Source organism: Haematobia irritans, chromosome 2, assembly GCF_050003625.1.
Source record: "Haematobia irritans isolate KBUSLIRL chromosome 2, ASM5000362v1, whole genome shotgun sequence".
NCBI lineage: Eukaryota > Metazoa > Arthropoda > Insecta > Diptera > Muscidae > Haematobia > Haematobia irritans.
This window is the reverse complement of record NC_134398.1, coordinates 142,004,489-142,018,271: the sequence shown is the minus strand read 5'-3', so window position 1 is coordinate 142,018,271 and position 13,783 is coordinate 142,004,489. Positions and strand designations below refer to the sequence as shown.

The 13,783-nt window shown below is 35.6% G+C and overlaps 1 protein-coding gene across 1 annotated transcript in view; it reads left to right on the top strand.

Moving 5' to 3' along the window:
- LOC142226386 (uncharacterized) overlaps positions 1–1,529 on the top strand; it is a 76,347-nt gene extending 74,818 nt beyond the window's left edge. Inside the window, exon 4 of the mRNA XM_075296384.1 lies at positions 1,368–1,529. Within this exon, the coding sequence (XP_075152499.1) occupies positions 1,368–1,421 (54 nt within the window). The 3' untranslated portion in view covers positions 1,422–1,529. The remainder of the gene's footprint in view (positions 1–1,367) is intronic.
- Positions 1,530–13,783: the final 12,254 nt, after the last annotated feature.

Genomic DNA, 13,783 nt, shown 5'->3' with positions numbered 1-13,783 from the left:
GAAGGCAAATGGGTTATGCCTAGGGGTTTTCCCGGAAACGGGATCCCGAGAATTTGCTATTTTGTCGCTCTCGCTTTCCCGGGAATGAAGTGCGGGAATTCCCGGGAAATTTTCTTTACAATATTTTATATATAATAGAGGGTTTTATATGGCAAATGACAGTTTAAATCTAGTTAAAGTGGATTTTGGAAGTGTAATGTGAATGAATATGGTACCAAGTAGTAGTAGTTGCCTTGTGGGACATACATAGTCGTGGGTTCTAGCCCATATTCTAAAAAAGATTGCACTTCCTAATTTATGATTGCCATATTTCTGTAAACCAACATTCCGATAGACTGAGTAAACCTTTATAAACAACGGGATATTTTACCTTATGTATCTCACGTTTGAAATTGCATAATTTCAAAATTTCATAAATATTGCAAGGATTTTTTTTATGAATTATGAAAATTCCAACCTTTATTGAGATAGTTACATTAATTTCAAATTTATACCTCGTACACACTAGGCTCGAAATCTATTAAAATTGGATTTTTTGAGTTGTCCAGACAGCGCCTTATAACCGTAGCTTTAGGCGATTTCAAATTTATTCAAATGTCTACATGTATGCCACATCAAAGCAGGTTCCCCCCTTTGACCGGGATCCCGGGAAATTCGAAAAAAATTCCCGCTTTCCCGGGAATGGAAAAAGTCCGGAAAAGGAAAACCCTAGTTATGCCTTAACCCTCTTAAATCAAATTGTTTAATTATTACGAAAAGAATGTCTCGTTTTTCTTGTGATGTGGATATTGTAATAAATGACGAAAAATTGGATATTCTATCTAATGCTAAAAACTTAGGTTTGATTCTTAATAGCAATTTAACTTGGACGAACCATATAAACGTAGTTGTCGGCCAGGGTTACTCGAAGTTACTCTCTTTGTGGGCTACTCAATCATTTACTCCTCAGCGAATTAGATTACTCTTGGCGAAGACTTACATAATTCGCGGAGTACAGAACTCATTGCAAACTGTGATTCAGCCAGTAAACGTAAATTGCAATCGTTTTTCAACAATTTGACTCGTTATGTTTATGGATTGAATTTCGGAATGGCAATTTTTAATATTTGCGTACGTCTCTGGAACTCTCTTCCACATGAGCTTCTAACCACCAGTAACGCGATAAATTTTAAGGACAGACTTTTAGAATATTTTAAGCAATTATGAATGTTTGTTTTAAAATAATAGAAATTTGTTAATATTCAGGACTACGTTAGTGTTAGTTTTTTTTCATTGTTTTATTGTTTCAAAATTGTATTGGAATTAATTAATTTATTTATTTGAATTTATATCAATCCGAATTAAAATTGTTTTCCTTTTATTTACAGAAACTAATCATAGAGGACTGGCCTGGCTTTGATGAATTTTACAAGACTTTATAAGCTACTATAAATTATTTTAATCACAATCATACGATTTTATATTAAACAATACAGTGCCATACATGCAAATGTGCATGAATAAATAAAACATATTTTCTGTATATTTAATTTGATAATTTCATTTCGGAAGGAAAGCTAAAATTACGTAAACAATTTGGATAAAGCTTTTCAAATGTTTGATGAGTTACATGAACTAGATCTTTAGGTTGGAAATTCGCAAGCAACGCGAGATTTCTACTAGACGTGTGCACATGACACGAAATTGACGAATTTCGGAAAACTACGCTCACGCTCAAAATAATCCCACCCACGGACATAAGACGCTTACGAGTTGAATTCATTTACAATTTTAGTGACACCTGAGATGTTAAAAGTTGAACAAGGCTCTCGATTTTAATGCTGCTCATATTTTCAGACATGACACTAAGGTAAATTACTCATAATATTATGAGTCACGGCATTTTTCATGAGTCACGGTATTTTTTGTAAGTCACGAAATTTTCGTGCGTGAGTACAAATTTTCTTGTCGTGAGTCGACGTGGTGGGGATTCTCAGAAGTACCGTCAAATGCAAACGATTTTGGCGGATAAGTTACAATTTTCAGATATTTTTCCAAACATGCTCCCTCGATCAGGGATAAGCACACCCGCTTACCGACACTGGTACATCCGCAGAATTGCAACTTGAACCTCAACATCATTCATTTATTAATATAAAACATAATTATTATTAGGGCTGTTTTCTTGTAGCACTGGATACCCTAAGCTGTGAAGAACTAAAAGAAAACAGAGTACTCGTTTATCCAGGACATCTCCAAAAGTATGCAACACTGTCATCAGCTGTATAAAAACAGAAAAGAAGTGAAATTTTGCATTTTTAATGTATGAAATGCCCCAATTAGTAATAAATATTTACTGCTGCGATTATTTATTTAGTCATTATTGTGAATCGTGTGCTATTGTGAATCGAAGATGCGTCGTTTCATCAAAATACAATCTGGCAACATCGGCGCGACTTGCAGTGATGAGATGTGGATAGCCCATACAAATGTTTCATCAAGTGCTAAAAGAGAACAGCCCTATTATTATAATCCTTTATTAATAAAAAAACAAAAACATCTAAACAATGTTCTTTGTTGAACACTTTGCAAGGGCTCTTATTTGCTTCGTTCTAAATTTATCTAAAAAGGCACCTAATAATTGCACTAAAGCTATGCTGGTGGTATAACTTCTCAATAATGACGGCGGCTGTTTTTGACGTGGTGGAAGTGCAGTCAAATGCAAAAAATATTGGCACGGTACTATCAGATTTGCCGCTGTAACACTTTGTGTCCGAACCAATGGTAATACTTAAAAATGTCTTCAACCCAAAAAAAAAATTGCATATATTTGAAATTATACGTATTTGTTGCAAATTTTATTATAACTTGATGGGGTAAAGCCCAAAGCAAATTTTCACAAAGTTTGTAGTCCTTAAAATGGATTATTAAAGAAAAGTAATCGTGAAAAAATGACGTTTTTAGCGGCTAAACTCGAACTTAATACCCACCTAAAACGCTAAATTATTATTAAAGAAAAGTAATCGTGAAAAAAATGACTTTTTAGGTTGGTATTAAGTTCGAGTTTAGCTGCTAAAATTGCCAATACTTAATACCCACTAGGGCTGTCATTCGGGATCGGTTTTTATAAATCCCGGGATTCGGGATTTCAAAATATAGAATCCCGGGATTTTTTCGGAATTACGAAATTTTCGTGATTCTTTAAATATTTTGTGTAATAACAATCTACAGCGCCGAAAAATTATTGTACATTAAACCAATATAGTTTAATCCAATTTTATTAACAAAAAATAACAAAAAAACATACGAGTTAATTAAAAACCAATTACAAATGCTGTCATACTTAACGAACACTTAGTCCAACTGAACAATATGAAGAAACGAAAAACAAAAATTATGACAAAAGTAAATTAAAACCCAATTTCATATCGCTATCTTACTCAGCAAAGCATTTTAAGGATTTTGATTAGATTATGTATGTTTTTGTACACTTGCGTTAATCCTTTTGCACTTCATCGTTTTAAGTAACTTCCTAAAAATATCAAGACATCCGAATTTTTATTAGCCGGACCTTTTATCATTGCTTTTTATTTTACGAGGGCAGTTCGGAAACTTCTTAGCCTAGCACAAAAAGCGCGTTATAAACAGAAAAAAGTTAAGTGTTTTGGAAACTTCCATCTCTGTTATGAACACATGTTAAATTTTGTTTCGATCTGGCAACTCCTTCATATAGAAACAGGTGTTCAAAAAAGATGCATCCGCAATTTGTTTACAATGGAAAAATTAGAAATGCGTGCTGTCATTAAATATTTACATAAAAAAGGTTTATCGGGACAAGAAATTCATAATGATATGGTGAAAGTGCTCCTCAGCGGTGCCAACTCTGACGATTTTTCGTCATTTTCACGATTTTTGATGGTAAATTTGGCCTCTGACGATTTGACGACGATTTTAAACAACTTAGTTATGAGATGACGATTTTTTAAAATGCTCGACTCAAGTGTTTCCTTTTAAGGGTTTTTGACGATTTTTCAAAGTGATGTAGTTATAAGTTGACGATTTTCATAAGTTGTAATGTAAACATGTTATTTTGGATCTCAATAATATGACAATTTATATGTAGCTTGCTCCCAGCCGTCTCCAATGTAGAAAGAAATTTCAAAGCAATCAATATAAATAAACCTAAAATTCGAAATCCCTTTGAAACTTAAGCATTGCAAGGTATTCTTTTGTCTATAAACTATTTAAAGCGAAATAATTTTGATTGCTATGAAGCCAGTTTAGTTAAATTCAATTTATTTATTTATTCATTACCGATAATAGTAATAATAAAAAAAATTATACATGAGCAAGTAATAAGGATTTAAATTCGCTTGGAGAATAGGAAATTTTTCTGTCAAGAAAATTTTGTTAAACAATGTAGTACATGTGGTCACAATCAGATATATTAATTTAAATTAATTAAAAATTTATTTCAACTAATCGTCGTTTAAAACACTGGAAACTATATGACTTACTTAGAGATTTAAATGGCATTATTCATGTAACTAAAATGATTAAAACCCCTTTTTTAATAACAGCTTTATTGTGTATACAATATATGGATGCCTCAGATGTTTGAATAAAATTTTTATTTTGTTCCTAAATCTTTTTTTCAACTGTTCTATGAGTGACGATTTTTTGGCGAATTCTTTCGGATGAATTGACGATTTTGGCGAAAAATATTTTTAAAATTGACGATTTTCAGCCCAAAACAGTTGGCACCACTGGCGCTCCTTCATATGCAACAGTAAAAAATTGGGTTGCTGAATTTAAACGTGGTCGTACAAGCATTGAAGATGAACCACGTAGTGGACGTCCAAAAACAGCAACAACAACCGAAATTGTAGCCAAATTGTGCATGATATGGTATTAAATGATCGACGAATAAAAGTGCGTGAAATTGTTAATATCATGGGCATCTCAAATGATCGAGTCCATTTAATTTTGCATGAAGAAATACAGATGAAAAAGCTTTCTGCAAGATGGGTGCAGCATTTGTTAACAGTCGATCAAAAACGCATAAGAATAAACATTTCTCAAGCTTGTTTGGATCGTTTTAAGCGAAATCAAATGGATTTTAAGCGTCGTTTCATAACTGTTGATGAGACATGGATCCACCACTTTACTCCAGAGACAATAGAACAATCCAAACAATGGACTGTAGCTGGAGGAAGTGCCCCAAAGAAGGCAAAAACAATTCAATCGGCTAGCAAGGTTATGGCAACGGTTTTTTGGGACTTCAAAGGTATTTTATTGATTGACTATCTGCAAAATGGTAAAGCAATAAATTCAGAGTACTATTGCAACCTTTTGGATCAATTAAATGTACAAATTCGAGAAAAACGTCCTGGCTTACAACACAAAAAAATAATTGTTCATCAAGACAACGCACCAGCGCACAAGAGTGTTTTAACAATGGTCTTGATTCTGAGGGTCTTTGGAGAGTTCTTAGGGTGTGTTGGGAGATGATTTTGCTTATGATGGTGATCAAGACGAGATGAATGATTTCTTTGTGGGTAATGTGCCTTTTTCGGGGGATACTGTGGACTTTGATCATCTTGATTTCCATGATGATGGGTTCTCATTTAATTGCGTCGGAATAGATGAACTTTGCGCTGTTTTGCAGAGGATTAAGTCAAGATCTGTTGGAGTAGATGGAATTTCTATTAAATTTCTATGTGCAATTTTTCCATACATCTCAGATGTAGTCTTGAACCTAATTAATTCTATTTTGACTACATCGATTTATCCGACCGCGTGGAAAATTGCTAGAGTTGTTTCAATTCCTAAGGGTAATACTGTATGTGGACCTGGAGACTTGAGGCCCATCTCCATACTTCCAACATTGTCTAAGTTATGTGAGTACTTGATTAAGGACCAAATTCTCCTACGGTTTATCATCACAATGGACTGAATAGTCTAAGTGAGCCTGAAATTTGTTAATTAATCGGGCTGCCACTTTAACCTACGGTTTAGTCAGAGGATTGGTGGAAATCAACATGGATTTCGTAAAGGACACAGTACATCTTTGACTGACTCTATTCGGGTTAATTTCAACTCTGGTAGAATAAGTACTCTCGTCTCACTCGATTTGACCAAGGCATTGAATTCAATTTGTTTCAATACCTTGATTAGGAAACTTTGCAATAATTTTAAATTTTCTAGAAGTGCTTGCTCCCTCTTTTCTTCCTATTTGTGTGGACGATCACTATTTGTGGATATGAACAGGAAGACTTCATGTACTCGTTTGTTATTTTCTGGCGTTCCCCAAGGTTCAGTCTTTGGTCCAATTCTATTTCTTTTTTATATGGATGATTTACTGGAATGTCTGAGAGGTACTAGATGTTCGGCCTTTCTTTATGCTGATGACGTGTTACTTCTTTTTAGTGCTGGTCGTGAATTCCCAGATGTTTTGGAGAATAACGTGAACTTTTGTTTGCGCCGAGTTGAGCAATGGACGGTAGCAAACTCGTTTATTCTGAATCCTCTGAAGACGAAGGCAGCGCGTTTTGGTTGTCAATCCGTCAATATTAATGTTATAGTTGGCCAAAATGGGTTCAATGCGTCGATCAGCTAAGATGTTTGGGAGTTTTGATTGACAAGCCTTTGTATTTTGGTCCTCACATTGATGTGGTGCAAGGTAGAATATATGCGACTTTGCGTAGGATATATTCTTCCAATTTGTTTTTGGCTTTTTGGGTGAGGTCTCGATTGGCCCATGCTTTGCTAATGCCTATTATACGGTATGGCATTGATATAGTGTCTGGTACAACGGCTACTAACTTCTTGAAATTGAGGCGTGCTGTAAATTATATTATTAGATTTGCTTTTAATGTTCGACGGCGGGACCACATTTCGGAGTCGGTTGTGAAATTTCTAGGCATACCGTTTTCCAGTTTTGTTGATTGTGTCAATCTCTTCTTCTTTTATAAGGTCATGAGAAGTGGAACACCTAGAGCTTTATGTGAGGCCTTTGATTTTACTCGCTCGACAAGGAATAAAGGGTGATACGGTCAAAATTTGGTCAATATAAACTTGACGTATTTCTTTCAATTTTGCATTTAAAAAACCTGAACACCCCTCATTTTGAAGGTGTGTGTGTAGAATGTTGCTCCTATTTTGATTTTGGAATTCACTCTTCAGTTGTCAAAATGCCGCCCAAGCAAGAAGAGCAGCGTATCAAAATTTTGCTCGCGCATCGCGAAAATCCGAGCTACTCGCACGCAAAGCTGGCAAAATCGCTAAAAGTTGCCAAATCAACCGTTACAAATGTAATTAAAGTGTTTGGGGAACGTTTGTCGACAGCCAGGAAGTCTGGATCGGGGGGAAATCGAAAACCGGAAGCCGCTGAGACGACAAAGAGAGTTGCCGGTAGTTTCAAGCGAAACCCTAACCTCTCTCTCCGAGATGCCGCAAATAAGCTGGGTGTATCGTCTACAACCGTGCATTAAGCCAAAAAACGAGCCGGACTATCGACTTACAAGAAGGTAGTGACTCCAAATCGCGATGATAAACAAAATACGACGGCCAAAGCTGTACACGACGATGCTGACGAAGTTTGACTGCGTGGTAATGGACGACGAAACCTACGTCAAAGCCGACTACAAGCAGCTTCCGGGACAGGAGTTTTATACGGCAAAAGGAAGGGGAAAGGTAGCTGATATTTTCAAGCACATAAAACTGTCAAAGTTCGCAAAGAAATATCTAGTTTGGCAAGCCATCTGTACCTGTGGCTTGAAAAGCAGCATTTTCGTAGCTTCCGGGACTGTCAACCATGAAATTTACGTGAAAGAGTGTTTGAATAAACATCTGCTGCCTTTCCTGAAGAAACACGGTTGTTCCGTACTGTTTTGGCCGGATTTGGTATCTTGCCATTACGGTAAAAAGGCCATGGAGTGGTACGCCGCCAACAACGTGCAGGTGGTTCCCAAGGACAAGAACCCTCCCAACCCGCCAGAGCTCCGCTCAATTGAGAAATACTGGGCTATTGTCAAGCGGAACCTAAAGAAGACCAAAAAAACTGCTAAGGACGAGCAGCAGTTCAAGGCAAACTGGCTTTCTGCGGCGAAGAAGGTGGACAAGGTGGCTGTACAAAATCTGATGGCAGGTGTCAAGCTTGAGGCCCGGCAATTCGGTTTTGGAAAAGCGAAAGCCTAACTGAATATTTTTCCTGAATTTTATACTAATTGAACTTGAAAAAGAAATTTAATTTGATTTTTTAAATAAACGATTTCACCGATTTACACGCGTTTTCCCTTGACCAAATTTTGGCCGTATCACCCTTTACTCAAATAATTATACCTAGAATAACGTGCTCATTATATGAGCGCTCCTTTCTTGTTCGCATTGCTCGTTGCTGGAACTTGCTTCCAATTGACTTCAGGATTTTTTCTCATTCGAATAATGCTTTTCGCTTGAAAATATTTAATTTTTTTGTTTCCCATTCTGTGTAATGGTTATGATTTATTGGTGTTGTTTAGGACACATAGTTTCATACGAAAGACTCTTTGTAGTTCTTCTTTTTTTAATTGGGTGGCGCCCTTCAAACAAACTTTCAACTATCTTGATAGTTACTTTTATAACTATGATTATACTCATATTTGCATTTACTATTATTATTATTGTTATAAATATGATTGTATTTCTTTGCCTAGGCTTTAAGACAAGTTGTACTTTAATTATAAAAAATGAAATGAAATGGCTAAAATCAACGAATTAAATTATGAGTTGCTTGACTACCCAACTTATTCTCCTGATTTAGCTCCCAGTGACTTTTACTTGTTCCCAAATCTAAAAAAATTCATTGCTGGCAAGCGTTTTACCTCAAATGAAGATGCAATTACAGTTGTAAAGCACTATTTTGAAGGCCTTGAGGAAAACTATTTTAATCAAGGGATAGAATTGCTAGAAAAGCGTTGGACTAGGTGTATTGAAGTTTCAGGAGATTACATTGAACAATAAAAATATTTTGAAAAACTAACTATTCTCTTTCATTGATAGGCTAAGAAGTTTCCGAACCGCCCTCGTATGTGGCAAAAATTCCATTTCTCATAAATTTATCGTTTAATTAGATTTTTGATGAAATTGTGCTTTTTATAGTATACCTCATGTATAAAAAATTCTTACTCAAGGTGTACCATAATAATCCCGGGATTTCGGCACGGGACTTATCCCGGGTGACAGCCCTAATACCCGTCTTTAGCGACTAAACTCGAATTTAATACCCACCTTAAGACGACGATTATATATTTATAAGTCTTGTCAAATTATAGATGAAAAAGATCCAATGCATTATTTGCGACATATTTTATATTTCTAAATTAATTGAAAACGTGAATACAAGCTGGTTTCCAGCTTAAAAACTAAACATAGTACTTACCTATAAGGTGGGTATTAAGTTAGAGTTTAGCCGCTAATTTTCACAAAAGGTAGGTACTATGTTCGGTTTCCGAAGCGAAATCCCATACAAAACCAAAAATGCGAAAAACTACCGAAATATTTTTTCATTTGTGGTACTTTGTTTTTTTTCGAGTTGAAAAACTGACATAAAGTGCATAGTCCCTAATTAGGTCGGCTTTAAATCCTTCCACATGTTGAGATTAGTTAGTTTCAAAACATGGCGCCATTTGTAATGTGAATTAAGAAATAATTGATTTATTCAAATGATTTGTGTTAAATTAGAATACAAAAGTGGTTCGCGTTGTTATTTGAAAATGCAATTCGATTGACGAAATAAAAATAACGGAGTGCTATATGTATATAACATATATAACAGCATCTGGTTCTGTAGCCGTTTCTGCCACAGTAGCATCTGCCCTCACATCCCTGACACCCACAATTGCAGCCACTACATCAGCTACAGTGAACAACTCCAACATAGCACCCTCAACACCTGCCACGACCACAGTGGCTGTGACCGCAAATATTGTATTACAACAACCAAATACAACGGCCGCCCAAGTAATGAGTGGTCCCATTGGGATGGCAGCAAATACTACTCCAACATTAGCCACTATTACTAATTCTTCAAATGCAATATCGACTGTTGCTGCCGTTAGTAATACAAATGCAATACTAATGCAATGGTGGTTTCACAATCATCCACAATAGTATCACCAGCAGCTGGATCGAATGTTGTTGTTCCCACCACTACAATGGCTTTAGCAGGAGCTACCGTGGGACTTAAGTCTGGTCCAGATATTACAATGACATTGAACCGTATAAATAGGGCAGAGAATGAAGTTGATGTGGAGGAATGTTTACCAGGTGATGTTGTTAAATTGGATTTTGCTGGCGAAGAAGTGGCTGGGTGAAATTTTACCCCTAAGGAATGTCTTCTAAGAGTTTCCAATCGGCGACCGGTGTCCGTTGGAAACTCCGCCTATTACAACAGTACCATCATCGCTTCAGCCATCAGCAACAATAGCATTCCATCAGCGTCATATTGTAGAGATACAACCAGGCCACCATTTATCATCATCCCCTGCTAATTTAGAATTGACTAATGTTATGCAACATAATGTTTGCACAGAACACGAAGAAGTAGAAGAAGCTAATTTTCATAATACTGCAGATGTAATCGATGAAGATTTCTTTTTTAAAATATGCTTAAAAACGATTTCGTCTTATCTCTGTAAACCCAGTGCTTCTACATTCAACACCCATTTTTTACAAAGAAATGAATTGTATTTATACCCTTCACCACTACTGTGGTACAGGGTATAATAAGTTTGTGCATTTGTATGTAACGCCAAGAAGGAGTAATCATAGACCAACCTTTTAGTATACGGATCGGCTTAGAATTAAATTCTGAGTCGATTTAGCGATGTCCGTCTGTCTGTCTGTCCGTCTGTCTGTCCGTCTGTCTGTCTGTCTGTCTGTCTGTCTGTTGATGTATTTTTGTGTGCAAAGTACAGCTCGCAGTTTTAGTCCGATTGTCCTAAAATTTGGTATAGGGTCCTGTTTCGGCTCAAAGACGATCCCTATTGATTTTGGAAAAAATCGGTTCAGATTTAGATATAGCTGCCATATATATTTTTCACCGATCTGGTCATAATTGGCGTGTATATCAACCGATCTTCCTCAAATTCCGTACATCCGAATATTTTATAAGTCTCGAAAAACTTACAAAATATCAGCAAAATCGGTTCAGATTTAGATATAGCTCCCATATATAGCTTTCGCCCGATTTACACTCATTTGCCCACAGAGGCCAATTTTTTGCTCCGATTTAGTTGAAATTTTGCATAGGGAGTAGAATTAGCGTTATAACTATGCGTGCCAAATTTGCTTGAAATCGGTTCAGATTTGGATATATCTCCCATATAAAGCTTTCGCCCGATTTACACTCATATGACCACAGAGGCCAATTTTTAACTCCGATTTAGTTGAAATTTTGCACAGGGAGTAGAATTAGCATTGTAGCCATGCGTGCCAAATTTTGTTGAAATCGGTTCAGATTTAGATATAGCTTATATATGTTTTTCTGATTTCGACAAAAATGGTCAAAATACCAACATTTTCCTTGTAAAATCGCCACTGCTTAGTCGAAAAGTTGTAAAAATGACTCTAATTTTCCTAAACTTCTAATACATATATATCGAGCGATAAATCATAAATAAACTTTTTCGAAGTTTCCTTAAAATTGCTTCAGATTTAAACGTTTCCCATATTTATACCCTTCACCACTACTGTGGTACAGGGTATAATAAGTTTGTGCATTTGTATGTAACGCCAAGAAGGAAAAGTCTGAGACCCATCGTTTAGTATACCGATCGTCTTAGAATTAAATTCTGAGTCGATTTAGCGATGTCCGTCTGTCTGTCTGTCTGTCTGTCTGTCCGTCTGTCTGTCTGTCTGTCTGTTGATGTATTTTTGTGTGCAAAGTACAGCTCGCAGTTTTAGTCCGATTGTCCTAAAATTTGGTATAGAATCCTGTTTCGGCTCAAAGACGATCCCTATTGATTTTGGAAAAAATCGGTTCAGATTTAGATATAGCTGCCATATATATTTTTCACCGATCTGCTCATAATTGGCGTGTATATCAACCGATCTTCCTCAAATTCCGTACATCCGAATATTTTATGAGTCTCGAAAAACTTGCAAAATATCAGCCAAATCGGTTCAGATTTAGATATAGCTCCCATATATAGCTTTCGCCCGATTTACACTCATTTGCCCACAGAGGCCAATTTTTTGCTCCGATTTAGTTGAAATTTTGCACAGGGAGTAGAATTAGCATTGTAGCTATGCGTGCCAAATTTGGTTGAAATCGGTTCAGATTTAGATATAGCTCCCATATATAGCTTTCGCCCGATTTACACTCATATGACCACAGAGGCCAATTTTTTGTGCCGATTTAGTTGAAATTTTGCACAGGGAGTAGGATTAGCATTGTAGCTATGCGTGCCAAATTTGGTTGAAATCGGTTCAGATTTAGATATAGCTCCCATATATATGTTTTTCTGATTTCGACAAAAATGGTCAAAATACCAACATTTTCCATGTAAAATCGCCACTGTTTAGTCGAAAAGTTGTAAAAATGACTCTATGTTTCCTTAACTTCTAATGCATATATATCGAGCGATAAATCATAAATAAACTTTTGCGAAGTTTTCTTAAAATTGCTCCAGATTTAAATGTTTCCCATATTTTTTTAATAACATTGTGTTCCACCCTAGTGCATTAGCCGACTTAAATTTTGAGTCTATAGATTTTGTAGAAGTCTATCAAATTCTGTCCAAATCGACTGATATTTAAATGTATGTATTTGGGACAAACCTTTATATATAGCCCCCAACACATTTGACGGATGTGATATGGTATCGAAAATTTAGATCTACAAAGTGGTGCAGGGTATAATATAGTCGGCCCCGCCCGACTTTAGACTTTCCTTACTGGTTTTTTTTATTATTTTACCGCTCCTCGTAATTGCTCCCTTTTCTATTTGTTAAGCGAGCTCGTTTTTTGTGTGTGAGAGGCGTAAATGAATGAGAACTGAACAAAAGAAATGTTAATGCAATTTTAATTTTTAATGGAAACAACATGAAAGCTAAATATGAGAAATGATAATTAAAAATTTTTAAATATAACAATATTAATGAAAGAAAGCTGATAATCCAGAAAAGAAAACATTGTGTTCTAGGGTCTTTAATTAGTGTATAAATGTACAAACTAATAAAAAATCATAATAAAATTATAATCGAACTTGTTTTATTTTTATATACCGGGGTATAAGTAATTGGGTGGTCTTATACGTTTTATACTTTTTAATATAAAATTAGTAAATTTTTCTGAACAAAGTTATATCCAAAATAAATGTTTATAGCAAATAATTAAATAATTTTTATTTAAATAGCAAAATAATTTTCTTGTATTCATCATTTGTCCAAAATGATTGCGATAGGCTGGAATGAAACGATTTAATTTCGTTGTGGCTTTTAAATTTCAGTTAGCGGCATTCTTGCATTTTATCAATTCAAAACACTGGTTGAATTTCATAACGTGACTGAAATAGTTATTGGAACTTATACATTGGGAGAGTATAACATCCTTCAGTAAACCAGCCAATTGCTTCTCAATGTATTAATTTCAGTCAACGAAGAGTCTGGTATAGAACACTAACATCCCTTTGTGACGAAATATAAGTCGGGAACAGTGACTTTGGCTTAGGGACTACCCTTGAACTTGAGTTATGGGCTTAAGTTGGTTGTTCCCCCTGATGTAACAACATTGGCAAATGAAATGGCGTTATTATCCTTTG